The sequence below is a fragment of the Sinocyclocheilus grahami genome, unplaced genomic scaffold, assembly GCF_001515645.1.
Source record: "Sinocyclocheilus grahami isolate Dianchi unplaced genomic scaffold, SAMN03320097.WGS_v1.1 scaffold629.1, whole genome shotgun sequence".
Classification (NCBI taxonomy): Eukaryota; Metazoa; Chordata; class Actinopteri; order Cypriniformes; family Cyprinidae; genus Sinocyclocheilus; species Sinocyclocheilus grahami.
In genome coordinates, this window is record NW_015505808.1 from 329,973 (window position 1) to 346,795 (window position 16,823).

General features: G+C 37.0%; 1 protein-coding gene across 2 annotated transcripts in view; it reads left to right on the forward strand.

Annotated features, from left to right (window-relative positions):
* The window catches only part of LOC107558032 (doublesex- and mab-3-related transcription factor 1-like), a 36,262-nt gene that overhangs the window by 10,973 nt on the left and 8,466 nt on the right, over window positions 1-16,823 (forward strand). Inside the window, exon 4 of one of the 2 annotated variants that reach the window (XM_016241633.1) lies at window positions 992-1,136. In XM_016241633.1, coding sequence (XP_016097119.1) covers window positions 992-1,136 — 145 coding nt within the window. Of the gene's footprint in view, window positions 1-991; window positions 1,137-16,823 lie in introns of those variants that run through there. The other variant, XM_016241632.1, reaches the window with a different exon arrangement.

Here is a 16,823-nt window from a genome sequence, read left to right on the forward strand (position 1 = left end):
TCGGACTTGAGGTTTATATTGTCATGTACAGAATGTATAGACTCTGTTTTATCAATGTTTTCAGTGCTCTGAGATGAATGTGTCTTGCAGTGTGCAGATGGAAGTCAAAACCAGGTTTAGGTCCATTGCTGTTGAGGTAATGCTGATCATTTAGTATGTCTTCTGGTTCAAACAGGGACAGTATGAGGATGAGGAGATGGACCATTTATGTGTGAAGCAGAGAAATAAACTGCAACACTTAGTATAGTGTCTGAAATAAAGGATGTTCAGTCTTTCACTTGAGACTTATCGGTAAACCCACTGCCTTGTGTTATTGCTTTACAATGTACTTGCACATTAGCTAGACCAGCATGCAAAATACACTACCGTTCAAATTCTGGAGTCAGTAAGTTTTTTTTTTTAAGTTTATGAAAAAAGACTCTTATGCTCACCAAGGCTGCATTTACAAGGTATTTGATAAAAAAAAAATACAGTAAAACAGTAATATTTTGAAATATTATTACAATTTAAAATAATTGTTTTGTATTTTAAAAATCTTAAAATGTGATTTATTGATGGCAAAGCTGAATTTTCAGCAGCCATTACTCTAGTCTAGCCATAAGTGTCTCATGATCAGTCAGAAATCATTCTAATATGCTGCCTCATTCATTGTCACTACTTAATCTAAATGATTTTTGTCCTTTTTACTGTTTTATTGAAAAGTATACAGATCAGGGAAATTAGACGAGCTGTATTCAATCTTCCGTTGCTGAAGAGTGCCACAGCTCAATATGCTGAGCCTGGCATATTGACATGTTTTACAAAGTTGAAAATTATGATGTAAAACGTTCATGAGAAATTATACAGTGTGAATGTCTGGACCTGGAACTTCCAAAATGTGATCTTGTTTCTTTTGATTCTTGACTGTTGATGCCATTAGACTCTTTATGTGATAACTCATTTTCTTTTGTTTTTTCTCCACCTGCCCCAAAATCACATCCCTCTGAAACAGATGCCCAGTGGGAACGGTCGCCTGTCCAGCCATAACGTGTCCCCCCAGTACCGCACACACTCCTACTATTCATCTTACCTGAGTCAGGGGCTTGGCACGGCTGCATGTGTGCCACCCAGCACCTGCCCCGAACTCAAAGCAGCAGGTCAGTCCCACACACACACACACACACACATACACATGCTCTTAGGGCCATAAACTTTTATCCAGAGATTCTCAACAGTGTGAGCAAGTACATCTGAGGGAGGTTCATACTCTGAGTCAAGGGCGCTGTAAAATTTATAAAAAATAAATTCAAAGGTAAAACTTTTATGAGAGTCATTTGTTCTGGTGACTTCAGATTTAAAGAGACAAGGACCATGTGCTAAGAATTCCAGTCTTAGAACATAGAAATCATAAATTGTATTTTTTAATTTTTCCTGTGCCTTTCACTTTGTGAAGCTATAAAGTTTGAACTGACACTGTCTAAAATTATTTACAGATTTTAGAAACAATATATGTCTTACTGTGCACCATTCTGAACTAATTAAGTGTGTTGAAGAACATTTTAGTATGATTATGGTGTTTCTGTGATCCACCATTCCCGCATACCTCCAAGCTTGCCACCTGCCCTGGCTGTTAATGATTTTTACATGCCGATTTCCAGTGGTTTCAACATGAGGGTGCCTGTCACCCCCACTATCACTGCAGGGGGTGTTATGTTCCATTACACGCAAAACACTCCAAACTGGGTGGTCCCATCTCCTAAACACAGATGCTCGGAGCCCAGCAAGGAGTTTGTAGTCTATTATTTGTTTCCTGCACCTACTATTTACAAAACCCTAATGCAGGGGTTTGGTGGTCTGGGTGAGTGGGGGGAAAAATATGTTTTTATAATTGTTTTAGCAATTTTACATGTTAAGATATTAAAAATTATTATCAATTAAATATGAACAGTATATCTCCAGCAATTTGAACACATTTAAAGAATTTGACTGATTATTTCATTCTGCTTTCTATTTTTAAAGGGGTGGTTCACTGGGTTTTTTCTAGGCTTTCTAGGTGCAGTCTAACATGTGTTAACGCTTCGTTTAAAAAAAAAAAACCGCATTATTTTTCACATAATTTACCTTTATTCCACACATCTTTGTCCCTTTTCTGAGAAATGGGCTGATCATTTCCTTCTTTTATGAAGCCCGTCCCTCAGAAATAGGCGATGGGCTCTGATTGGTTAGCTAGCCCAGTGTGTTGTGATTGGCTAAACCGCCTCTAGCGCGCGTCTAAATGTCCCGCACCTCACCTCGGCGGCATGTGCTCCGGTTATATTGTAAACAACTGCATCGTTAATATAGCTTATCAGTTTGAGCCCGATTGAGAAGCAGAGGATATTATTGAAGAACCTGTGCAAGCATGGCTTTTAATGGTAGGCCTATGTTTTTTGTTTGTTGTTGTCTCATACTTTTTGATATGCTGTTATTTGTAAATGCTACTGCTTATGTTAGCTTTTAATATACAGTTTTATCCCAATTAAAGCTTTAATACAATATGGCAACTGCACGCGCGTCCATGTATAACGCTTCTCATAACTACAGTATGTGAAAATAAGTGTATAATTGTAACAGTTCATTGTTGGAGCTGAGCTGAATGAGAGCGAGAGAGATGGCGAGCGTGTGCAGAGCAGGGGGACGCGAGGAACAGTATTAAGAACTGCTGCTTTAGAACATTGATTTTGAAACTTGTGAATCCATTAGAATCATTAGACAGAATCGCGATTCATATATGAATAGATTTTTACGTGCACCTCTAGTTTTCTCTTCCTCTTCTCTAAAGCAGCGCAGCATGGCCTCGCCCCTTTGCTGCCTTTTCCTGAGGGCGGGGTTTATCTGGGTTTGTGATGTCACGAACCCGGGAAGTAACTTGTTGTAGTCCCTACCAGCCATTTTTGTAGGCATTAAACCACCAGAATTTTAAAAGACGATATCTCCGTTTGCATTGAACTTTCAGCTTCGTAACTTTGCAGATATTGTTTATGCTCAAACAGCAACATTAGACACTAACTAACCTTAAAAAAGTGAAATCGCAATGAACCACCCCTTTAACATTTAAAAATCATTTTTTTTAAAACGTGAACATTTTTAACATCCTGATTCCAATCCTTTGATTAGTGAAGAAGACTGGATGACCATCCAGGCTTGTGTGGCCTTTACATGGGAGTCTGCACTCCCTGTTTAGTCTGATCCCTAAACATCTCATAGTATTTTCTAGTGTCATATTCACAACTTCTGCAGTCAGACCTGATCAGCTGCCACACTCTGAGTTTTGTTCCCATCATTGTTGTGTTCTAGTAACCACCATCATACTGTTAGGAGATATTTAAAAAGAGGCAACTCCGTAAATGACAAGTACTCGAGTTTCATTATTTTCAAAGTAGCATTACATCGGTTTTCAGATGACTTGTCTCTTGAGTCCTCTGTTCTCTTTCTGTGCCTCCAGTGCTTGTGCGGAGTATAATTATTTTCCCTAGAGCTGGGGTAATCGGTTGGCCAAATATGAGGCCAAATAACCTTCAGGAGTGCGACGCTGTCCTTTCCGAGAGGCCCCCACAGCTGTCTCTGGAAAATTGCCTCTGGGGTTAGTGAGCGGGAACAAGTTAAGATTTACAAACAATGATGAAGCTTGTCATGCGTCTTTCTCCATCCGTCACAAGCGGCGGCCTGCCGGGGCGTCGAAGTGTTCTTCATAAAGCTCAGCTCGCTGTGAAATACGCCCCTGTGTGATCTTTACTGCTGGGAGCTCGTCAGCAGCGCTCCACCATAAATTGCATGGGCCGGAGGTGACACTGCACTCCATCACCCGCCAGGGCAGCCTTACCTCTGTCCGCATCCGCCCCCACCCGCAGCAGCCGCCCGGCCCGTGAGATGATGTGCCCACTGTGAGTTATGTAGAAATTTCAGTGTTATACGAGACAGTCTATGGGTTTTACCATTTTCTCTTGTGCTCTGTTTTTTCTTTTTGTCGTTGTTTATTATTGGAGGATTCAAAGTTAGTTTTGTTTGCAGACTGGGCCAAGTTTACAGTTTTGGAGAGAGTAGAAGGGGGCTTTTCGTTTGCCAACAACAATATTGGAACAGAATATGTGGCTTTCAGAATAAATTGTAAAGACATTGTTTAGCAGTGCAAAGCTTTTTCCAAAAGTAACACATTCTTGCCTTTTTTGGTTACCCTTTTTTCAAGGTGATGTTGTTAAAGTGTAATTGCACAAATATTGAGCAATATTAATTAATTTGCGGTATGTTTAAGTTTTGCGTTTAGTTTATGGTAAGTTACTTATATGTATACAAAATGTAGTGTTATTACTATAGTGAGCACATTTAACATAGGTAACTACGTCTTTTTTGGACGTTACTATGGGTAATGGGTGTTTTATTTGGCCTTGTACCTAGCTAATGCCATGCTATTCTTTGAAATATCTTCTAGAATCCTGTAAATATAGTATAGACAGTATAGAATGGTGTTCATTCAAGACCATTGCACATATTAAATTGTGCTATAGTATGATCATCTAAAACATCACTGTACTGTGTTTCTGCCACAGTACTTTTTTGTAAGAAGTTCTAATTATTTCTTTTGTTGTTGCTGTCAATCAGTAACGCTTTTATTTGAATACAAATTTGGTGAAGGGCTTTATTTACAGGTAACTAATTACGTATTCAGGTCACATCGATAAATCATATTTGATGTGCTTTTGACATATTGATCAGTTTGATGCCATTTACAAACCACAAATTTAATGGATGTAATTCTTCTCAGTCAGAATGTGATAATGTTTTCAGAGGTGGCAGACCCTTGGTAAAAAGTTCCAGGAAAACACAAAATCTCATAGGAGCAATCAAAGAGCCCATTCATTCTCTTTCAGTGCAGGATAACAAAGGGCAATAATGATTCTCTCCAGGCTTCAAGCACAATTGAGAGGTAGAGCTTGAGCAGGAAGAGGTGTAACGTCTCATCTGACAGAGAAGCCATGGAGCTTTTTTTAACATTTAATCCATCCTGTTTGCATTATTCCTCTGTGGAGCATTCATAGAACTCCAGCACAGCCTTGCCCTTGAGGTTAAGTGCTGTTACATGTGTCCCTTTATTTGGTTGTTACACAGTTTCACTATCCTGGCTAGGGTTACAGGAAGGGCAAGAGTTCATAAGAAGCTATAGCTTATCTTATAGCATATATGTACCCTAAATTTATTGTCGATTTTATAGGAATGATGGTTAACTGTTGTATGATGTCAGTTGGTGACCGCTTATTCTGTTGTACTCTCCATAATTGCCAGTTCTTATCTATTACTCCTTCTGATCTCAGATCAATAGGAGAAAGGTTTTCCCTTTTTCACCACCTACAAACAAAACAAAACAAAGCAAGCACTTTGATAACCTTTGTAATCTTGACCGTAAGTATGCTAGTAATACAGATGAAAAGGGTGGCTAATGTGCCACATAATGCATTCCAAAAAAATTGAAAGAATTGGTAATGCCTGACATATCTGAGTCAAGGAAATCAGAGGGTGAATCAGTGGCCTGCAGGCAAAATCTCTGGCTGGAGTGTTATTTAACCGCACAGTCAGTAACTCCTCCATGTCATGCTGTCTTCCCTTCTCCAGTGCTGATGCTAAATGCTCTGTCTTTTCTTTCTATGGATCAGTTAAATACCAGTGTAATTGGCTGCTCCAGGCTCAAGCACTGTTGTAATGTGTTGTACAACATTTCTATTAACACTAGCCTGAGGCACTGAGGAGATAAAATGGGTAATGACTGCTGCTAAAGGTTCTGCTCTCTTTAGCACACTGTCCTCCTCAGGAGACTGTCTGTGTGAAAGAAAGCCTAGAATCTCAGGTTATATACACTAGTGTTCAACTGTTTAGCATGGACTTTTGTTTTAAGAAGAAGAATAAATTATTCAGCACAGATGCATTAGCCTGATCCAGATTGACAGTAAAAAGTAATGATACAAAAGATTTATATTTCAAATAAATGCTGTTCTTTAGAACTTTGTATTCAGCAAAGAGTCCTGAAAAATTGTATCATGGTTTCCACAAAAATATGAAGCAGCACAGCTGTTTTCAACATTGATAATAGTACATGTTTTTTGAGCACCAAATCAACATATTAGAAATAACTTACAACTGGCTTATTTCCTAGGTGTTTTAGAAGTTATTTGATATTTTTTAATCATCAAAGAAAATCCTTTTTAAAAAACAACTTAAAGAAAAGATGCTTTCATAGTTGCTGCTGAGAGCTTTATTTTATGGGAATCTTTAGTTATTGAATCTTGTCTAAATAGTTAAAAAGCAGGCATATTTTGTGTCTTTACCTCATTGTTGCTGGTTTCTTTTCCACACAGATTTCAAAGAATTGGTTATTTGTGGTAGCATTTTATTTGTTTTGATTAGGAATGGAAAGTGGACATTCATTCTTGACCAGAATGTTATGGTCATATTCAGCCTTTACCCAGAGCGTAACATAATTAATTCAACTGAATCTATTAAGTCATTTATTTCACCCAGTGGGGCTTTAGTCTCCCTCACAGCCGTGCTAACTGATGCCTGCACCGCTTATTCTGCACTTGTGATTATTTTCTCTCCTTTAAAGATAATGACACAAAATCCCCCAAATCATCGATCCTGTCTCAAGTCATTATAGTATATCCATAATGTTTCGACGGAATGGAGCGCAGGCCAGGAGAGACGGACAGGTCATTTGCAGGAACAGCAAAGCGCTGTATCAGTGCCAGTGATTTAACAGAGAGGAGGGCCTGTCAATTCTCTCAGAGACACTTTGAGACTGGGGACAGATTGGGGAACAATACAGGTCTGGAGGTGCTTATGTGTTTAATTAGCCTCTGACCCTGGCATGATGCCTCCTGTCAGACGTTACAGGCCACTCATGCAGATCTCTAATAGACCGATAATGGGGACTGGAGTGTCCGATGTACTCACATGTGGGCTGAATTTTCAGCAGCCAGAACTCTAGTCTTCAGTGTCACATGATCCTTCAGAACTCATTCTAATATGCTGATTTGCTGCTCAGGAAACATTAATATCAGTGTTGAAAACAGTTGTGCTGCTTAATATTTTCTGGAAACCATGATACGTTTTTTTTTCAGGATTCTTTCATTAATAAAGTTAACATAAACAAACATTTACATGATGCATGTCTATGTTTTTATCCGTATGAAGTGTTGTTGTTTTTTTTCCATAAATAAAACCGCCACACCACTCACATTTTCTTCAAAATCTAGTTGGACTTTGTTATAATACTGTAGATGTGCCACCTATAGATAAGAAATCTAAAGGTGCTATGAAATATGCAAAAATGCATTTAGAATTTTATGTGCAAGCTCACGCTTGTCTGCTTGGTTTGTCATTAACTGTTAAACACTTCTGCATACACGTCCCTTGAGTGCTTCAAACTCCAGTGCCAATGTGATTATGAGTGAGAGCTCCACTCAGAAAACAACATCCGTCTCTCTGCAGCAGCCACGGCCGTTCACTCTTTGAGGAGTCAGCAGCTGTTTAAAGTGCCACCTCCTTGCTGTAGGCCTGTGTTTTCTGCGCCATTAAGTCCTGCCACGACTCTAATGATTGAGAGAGACGTGCATGTCATTCCTTGAGGGAACTCCATCTCCCCTCAGCACATCTTCGGCCAAGTCATGTCGTACAGATGTGAGTGTTTGTTTGTGAGGGTGCTTTCATAGCTTTTGGCCCCTTTGGTTATTGTGAAAGTGGTTTTCCAAATTTAAGAATGCACGAATGAAGCACACCCAAGTCCACCGGGCAAGATTAGGAGTTTGGTTTATGTGAAAGGCAATATGGTTCAACATTGGCATAGGTAGGGATACACTGATATTACATTTCTTCCCGAAAACTATAACTTTATGGCTAATAACCAATAATGGCTGATATTACTATTTAGTAAAAATAAAACACTTAAAACTAAAATCAATTGTTTTATATTTATTATAATATTTGATAATGTACAGTATGGAAATGAGTATTCATTTTGAGATTGCCTAAATATTACATTTAACAGTCTATTATTAGTGTTTATATAAGTGTAAAATGCAAAAGTATGGATGAATGAGCATGTTTATTTAAATATCCAATATCTAATAATATTGCTAAATTAAAAAATCACTAATACCAGCTTCTCTTAAACATGTCTTGTTGGACAGCTCAGCTTTTAATGCTAGTAGATGGAAATTTGATATAGTAAGCTCTCTTAATAACTTGTTTAATACAATCTTACAAGAAGTTGTTTTAGAATTGTAAACACATTGTTTATCTGTTGTATTAATACAACTGTTATGTAATTGGTAGAAAATTAACAACAACAAAAGCCTCTGCTGCTGACATGGCATTAAAATCTCAACTACCTACCTACCTACCACTAATATCAGCCTATAACTTCTTAACACTCAGTTTTAGATTGATTTTAGACTGATACATCTGAGTTTTAGACTGATACAATGAACTATTATTTTTATTTTTAATCACTGTAAGCGTATCTGTGTATGAGTGTATCTGTATACACGTTCAAGCATGTATGTCTGTGTGTGTGTGAGCGCCTGTGTGCACTATCTCTACGCAACTATGTGTGTTTATCTAAGTGCAGGCATTATGGACCCTCATGGCCCAGCGTTGGCAGTATATGAGTTGCAGAGGAAAGAGCTTATCCACAATAGATCAACCCTGAATTGCCATCTTCTCTCACATCTGGGCTTTTGTTCACTTTTTTCCAAACTGCCAGAAATGATTGAGCTTCTTTCACTGTTTCCCCTCCCCTTTTCATGCTCTTTTTTTTTTTCTTTTTCTTTTTTTAAAAAAGCTTCCTTTTGTTAAACTACACAAAGACTGTTTAATAGTTTGGAAATCTAAGATAGTCAGCCGAACAAGGGTGAATAGGGCAAAAGTTCAGATGGGAGAACAAGCTCTTTTTTGGCATACAGAAAAGTAAATCCTCTCTTGTTTCAAGTGTTTTAGACTTGACAGACGTGTGATTTTTTTATTTTATTTTTTCGTGTTAGTGCCCATGTGTAGGAAATGCCTTGTTTGGCAACTTTGTGAAGATTTTATAAATGTTTTTCTTATTGAATGTGTGCCCTGCTGAAACACTTCAGCTTAAGCTGGTTTTAGCTGGTTTAATATGGTCTATGCTGCCAGCTGGTCTTCCAGCATGATGAGCTGTAAAGTGCCTAAAACCCTTCTAAAAACCAACCTGGAAGACCAGCAAACTAGCATAGCCTGGTTATTTTATTTATTTATTTTTCATCAGGATGGTGTGATGGTTTGAGAGATATTTCTTCATAAGTCATAATACTATAGTGAATATATGCTGTATTTTATAAGTCAAAGAAATCCATTTACTTGTTTCATTATTATTTGGTTTTATCTGCACATTTAAAGGCCTGATTGTCTGTATTACAGAGTGTTTAAGGCCGATCTAACATTAGTCTATATTAAGTGCTAATACAATGATAATCAAAGGCAACGAAGCCATGACACAGAACATGTCCGCTTGCCAAACAGCCCCACAGCTGATTTATTGTCCCTACAAACGACCTGTCCACTCACCCGCGAGATCTTCCCTTCAATTACACCATAGATTTCCCCCTGATGAACTCCCTCAGAATTAACACAGCCGCGACTAATTCCAGCCCCTCTTCTTTCACCCTCACTCCATGTATTATTGTTGTACAGAGAGCGCCGGCGCAGTTTAGCTACACAAACATTAGTATTAACGATTGGCCAGTTTGGAATTGGTGACAAACTGTAGGCGGAGCGCAAAGTTTTGTAGCCTGAAACCAATCAGGAAGTTAATGAGGAGAAAAATTATTCCTTTTCGCCAGCACCCCTTAATTACCTCCACACCAGAGCAGTGCAGAGGAGGAGAGGCAGATAAAAAAGAGGGAGGGCAAGAAGGGATGAGAGGCACAGTAAGAGCCTTTATGCTCCTTTTCTCAGGTTATGAAGGTCAGGAAAGCAGATGAACAGGATTTGTGTGTGCCACCCCTCCCGACACTCGTAACTTTGATAGACTCAGTAGAGACTGTAATGTATTAGAATCATATGCATATTGAGATGAGTGGTGACCTGGCTCAATGCACAAACCTTTATGTGTGTTTATAGGAAACTATAACGTTTGTGCTGCTAGGGTTTTACATTTATATAAAGTAATTTATTTAAGCAGATGATTATGTCTTGGTGTTAAAAATGTAACCTAATAACCAGTTTTGGGGAAAGTTACTTTTAAAAGTAATGCATTACAATATTGCGTTACTCCATAAAAAAAGTAACTAATTACGTTACTTAGTTATTTTTTATGGAAAGTAATGCGTTACGTTACTTTTGCGTTAGTTTTAAATCTGGATAGGGCTTGCTTGTTTGTTTTTAAAATAAAAAAGTTATATTTTTGGCAAATATAAAAGCCTTTTCACACCAAAAGTGAAATGAATAAGCCTCAGGCTGAAGGGAAAGTACATTTACGTCCATACAGTAGAATGCAGAAGAAGAAATTTCAACACTTCAGCAATAAAAAAGACACAAATGTTTGTCTAGAGTAATATTTGCTTATTAGTACGCTTGAACTGGATCATCGAAGGTCAGAAGCAAAGACATTGGTTAATAGAATGGGATTAAATACATAAAGGATATTTGTGTTGTTTAACATTTAATTATTGCAGGTTTGCATCATATTCTGAGTTGCATTATTTTTATTCTTTTTGAGGAATACTGAAGGAATTAATGAGAGGAATTAATGCATATTCATATTTATTTTTCGACTACAGTAACATCTTCTGATTTCTCTCATCATGGGGACAGGAGAACTGTCAATCAGTAAATTGGGGAAAAAAAGTAACTTGCGTTATTTGAAAAAGTATTCTCTTGTAAATTAAAAAGTAATGCGTTACTTTACTAGTTACTTGAAAAAAAGTAATCTGATTACGTAACTCGCGTTACTTGTAATGCGTTACCCACAACACTGCTAATAACTATCAGAGTTTATTTAATGTCAACCAGAGCATCTGATTCTAAAATAATTTTTTTCTTAATTTATGTTTACAGTAATATCATGTTGCTGTTTTTTTAGTTATCGGTCTGCACACAGGCACTGGAGAAAGTCAGTACAGTACAGACTCGTCAATAGTCATGTGCTCACTCAGCAGTCTGTCTGGCTCAATATGCGTATCTTCAGCTTGAGTGAGTTTGCCAAAGTAGCCAGAACTTACTGCAGTGTGTGATTCATAACAGGCAGCACTGTCTTTACTTTGTTGTAATGTTGAGAACTGACAGCACTGTGCTCATACATTTAATTAATGCTGTTTGGTTTGACTTGAGAAGCTGATAATCTCAACATATGAAATGCTGTGACATCAGTGTTTCTACTCTAACATTGTGTTCTGTTCATAGAATCTGCTTGTTCACAGATTTTTTTTGTTTGGCAGAATTCAAAGAGTAACTTTCATGTTGATTATCTTATAAACACAATGGCCCCAAAAAATGTTTGGACACTTAAATTCTGAGCCATTTTTACAATTATGATTGTTATTGGGTGTTTCCAATACTGCTATTCAAAAGTTTGGGGTTTGTAAGGTTTTGTTTTAAAGGGGTCATATGATGCGATTTCAAGTTTTCCTTTCTCTTTGGAGTGTTACAAGCTGATTGTGCATCATTGTGCCACGCCCCCCTAAAACGGCTCGTTCTAACACGCCCCCACATAAGCTGTGCCCTTGATTTGAATGGTGTTGGCACAGATAGTGTCCTCAGTCAAGTCTCAAATAAATGGTAAAGGAGAAGAGGGACACAAAACTTTCTTTCCTTTTAAGCTCAGTTTGTTGCAGACATTTGTTATGACAGTACATTTAACTAAAAATTAAAATATTTTTCGGTTTTTAGATCTGATAAAAATGAACCATATCCATGTTAAATGCATTTTTTGTGATTTAATTTGTACTTTTTATTATTATTTTTTTTATTATTATTAAAATTTAATTTTTAATTAAAATTAATCAATCAGTCTGAGGGCCATTTAATATGCTTGCATCTATATTTCTTTTGCACTTACATAGAAGTCAGTATTAATAAATAGCTAACTGAGACTTAAATGAATAGCCTTTTTCTAAAAATGAATGTAAAATGTTGTAAGAATGTGCATACTGTATATTCTAATATTAAACTGATTTTGTACAATTTTGTTAGACCAACAGTTCACAGTTTGATTCATTTGTTAATTTGTTTTCCAGACGCTGGTTTTGTGTAAACATACTTACTGTATTTTGCTCATGATGTGGTGAGCTCTTGTTCACTGACACCATGATGTTACAAATTTGTTTTTATTGTTACGATTGTAAAACAATACAAAAGCTAATTTGCAATTGTGTGTTTATATGCTCTCATGTTCAGTGGAAATAAAATCATTATTGATGACTGACTTTCACAAGGCTTGACTGTTGAGACCGCAATATAAAATCTGAAATGAAAATTACTTGTATTTTCTTTGCTCTGCACCCTGAAAACATTTATTCGATTCTGCCCCATCTGCTGTAATCAATAACCTGACCATCTTGTTTTTTTTTTTTTTATATTAAATGCACTTACTCTTAATTTCATCCCCCAGTGGTTTTAGTGAGAAGAATGTGGAGTTACCTATATGGCTTTGGCATTATAAATCACTTCTGGAGAGCAGATTGTACAGCAGTATCGATTGATCCTGATATATCACAGAAATTTACTGTCACTTCTGTTTTCAATTAAAGATACAATCAGTCAGATAATGACTTAATTGGATTTTACAGAAGATTGAGTTTTATTGTCCCGTGCTTTACGAGTTTAGTTAAGGAAGGCCGCTTTATCATAGGCTGTCCGCACTGGGCTCCGGCGTGCCGCCGTGTCCTTCTGTTGCTGCTTCAGGTTTGTGTTCCAGCGACAGCCTGAAAAGTGTCTGTGGATTTGTTTTCCTTGAGCTGTTATTGTGCCATCAATCACATCGGCTGCATGAAAAATAAAGCCACCCCTGTCCCAAAGTTTCAGCGCATACTGGAGGGGGGGAGACATGTGCTGCATTTTCTTAAGTCAGGGCTTTTGGATTTAAGAGAGGAAGACGCCATCATAAAAGTGTTTGATGACTGTATGGTCTGAAACAAGGCCCAGTTTAATCTGTAATAATATGTTTATTTGAATTGAATGCATTTTATTTTGTAGAGATATTAAAGAAGATTCCTGGACAGTGAGAGTAGAATAGAAATTGCAACATTATTAAAACCGTGACAGTCAAATTTACGGAGAACATGCAGTTGGTTGTTGTGTTAAAGTATTCAATATTGCGGTAATGTTTATAAAGATATGGTAAAAAAATCAATGATTTAATTCAAAATGAAATATTTCGATACTTGACATATAATCATCTGTTTGGATGCCTAGAAATACTGTACCTGGGTACAACTATATTGTGGTTACATATTATTTGCCAACATATCAATGGGACTAAAAGAACCACTTGCTCACCAATCCTCTGCAGTGAATGGGTGCCGTCAGAATGAGAGTTCAAACAAATGATAAAAACATCACAATAGTAATCCACACAACTCCAGTCCATCAGTTAATGTCTTGAGAATCAAAAAGCTATGTGTTTGTAATAAACACATTAATCATTAAGATATTTTTAGCTTCAAACTATTGCTTCTGGCTAAAATATGTCCTCTATTCATATTACCTTCAGTGAAAAAGTCGCCTCGTCTGAATCAGAAGAGAAATATGTCCAGATCAAACACCATTTACAAGCAAAAACAGTTTTAAACAAGTGTGTCTGTGAATTTTTAAGTGGATTATTGAGATGTTTTTAGCTGTTTCAGTTGTTCAAACTTTCATTCTGTTGGCACCCATTCACTGCAGAGGATCCATTGTTGAGCAAGTGATTTAGTTAAATTTTAAATTAAAGTTAAATTTCTCCAAATCTGTTCCAATGGAGAAGCAAATCTTGGATGGCCTGGGGGTGAGTATATTTTCAGCAAATTTACATTTTTGGATGAACTATTGCTTTGTTATAGGACCCAAGTTCATGCCCAACTTATGTCAACAATGTGATCAAGCACCTGTGGATGTAACGGGATGAATATGAAACCCTTTTTCCCAGGCACAAAAGTTGTAAATGAATACAGTAACACTGCAAATAATCCGTAAAAAGTCTGATTGATTTGATATGAAGCTGTCAATCTGTTACTGTCAAAGTCTTAGTTGTTGTTCTAAGTTAAGAGTTTCAGTTGCGTGAAGTTGTACAATTTAAGTCCCATTAGAGTGGGTTATATAGGCAGACAACTATTTTGTTGACTGCTTTTGTTCATGTTGAGATGGAGAGGGTGTGGCGGGGAGGTGTGGGTCCTGTCAGAGTCTCAGTGATTTGGGTACCCTTGGAGGCTCTGCGCATATAGAGAGAATAACCAGACATTTCACTGGACAGATGTCCCGTCATTACTCACGACATTGAAACTAATGGCTGCCTGTCAGAGTGCCGCAGTGAAAGAGCAGCCGATTGGGCTCTCGATGGACAGCTCACAGACTCAACATTGAGTCTATACATAATTACCACTATAAACCTCAATCAAACCTGACAAGAAGTACAAAAGGAGCAATCAAATGAAATAAAAGAGCATAGCTGAGTTAAATGCAGAAATCAAAATCTATAAAAATATTGTTATATATTGACTATATCGGTTTAATTGGTGCCACATACTCAGCTCATAGTTTCTTGGATCTTAGACCCGGGACATTTACTGCCTTTATTCTGTTCTTCAGTTGAGTATGAAACAGCTTTGGGCTCCAGATAAACCTCAGTCTAGTGCTGCTAATAGTTGTTCCCTTAAACCACAGAAAATAGCCATAGTAATTATCACCTTTCACCTTCACCTTTTATTTTGAATAGTGGCATTATTACACTCTTAAAAATAAAGGTGCTTCAAAAGGTTCTTCAAGCGATGCCATAGAAGAACCATTTTTGGTTCCACAAAGAACCACTCAGTCAAAGGTTCTTTAAATAACCGTCTCTTTCTTACCTTTTTGTAATCTGAAGAACCTTCTTTCGCCACAAAGAAGCTTTTGTGAAACAGAAAGGTTCTTCAGATGTTAAAGGTTCTTTATGGAACCATTTAGACAAAAAGGTTCTTCTATGGCATCATGAAGCACCTTTATTTTTAAGAGTGTACCCTGAAACTTTATTTCTGTAAGGAGTATTGTTTCTCTCTGTCCAAACACCAGACTTGCCTTCTCTCAATTCTCTCCCATGTCTGTCGGATATTTTTACAGTATTTTCACAATGCGCTTCACCTTGTCCTCTCAGCAGTGCTTAATAAAATGATCTCCCATTAATTGATTCAATCATTAAAAATGCCATGTAGAAAGAAAGACAGTATTAGTTTGTGTAGATATTTGGCTTCATGATATTTATTTCTTTACTGGTTGGTTGGTTTGATTTTTATGCTTATTTCATTTTATTCTTGTTTATATCTCATGTGAGACTAAAGGAGAACAAGTTTATCAAATACATTCTTCACTTAAAGCATTAATAAAGCATTATATTTGTTAACAAATGTACAGAACTGTACTCCTTTTACATTTAGAGGATTCGTTTAGATGGTGTTATATACTAGTGTTCACCTCTTTTGATTCTTTATTTACACTTATATAAATCCTGTTCAACACCAAAAACTGTATTTTACATAAAAATACTTTTAATGAAAAAATATTACATATATATATTGACATATATTTACAGTCTATTTCTGTTTGATTTTTTTTATCTTTTAAAAAAAAAATTGGAGATAAAGTGTAAAGAAAATGTAATTTTTTTTATGTATTCAGCTTCTGCAGTGTTGGTGAGAAACATAAATAATTGTATTAGCATTTGTGTTGTCCTCTCACTCCCCTTGGTGTGAATTCCCCTCGCCATACACAGACTGCATGCGGCTTTATCGTCACCCTGAAATTTCATCTGCTATTTTCCAATTAAAAGCTTAATAGCCCTGGAAACCGAGTTCATGTGGTGAAGTTTACCGTGGCCCCCAGTTCTCAAAGTTGTGCTGCCGGGATCCCATTACGTGCTTGAATAAACCCATTTAGGAACAGAAACGGGACTCGATGGTGCCCGGTGTTGAGTTTCACTGCATGGACTTTAAAAGCGATGGGCATCATTTTAAGAAAGATGTGCTGCCATTTACACCCTACATCGCGCGCCAAAGTGCATTTAAAGGCTATGTGTGTTTACTGTGTGCACAAAACAAATGGACTTGTTTAATGTAGATGACATTGCCCAGTTAGCTTGATTCAATTATTTTTTTCATCTGATCCTTCCAGAATTCATTTGGTACACGTCCAAATCATATTGCTCAATTAACTCTTGTTGCATGTCGGACTATTCAACATTTTTCATGGGAATAAGTTGAAAGCTCATTCAAATGCAAACCACCATATTATTGTCGCCTGTTTAATTCGAATTCACAGCGTGTGGTTAAACTAAATACCAAAGTGGTTGCAGGATTTTCATGAAAAGCGCACAGCAGTTATGTGAATTCTTCTCCACATTCCCAGGTAATTCTTGAAATGACTTCACTCCTAAGAGCCTCATATAATGCTGACAAATTGCCGTGGGTCCGAGTTCAAACAACCAGTGAAAATTATAGATCGCTATTGTTTATTTAATTATATTCTCTCTATTTTTCCGCGGGTTTACAAGTATGCGTATAAAAATGAACTCCTGTTAAAACCTATATTCTGAATTGAATTAGTTTCAAATATTGCGAATTAGGCCTATT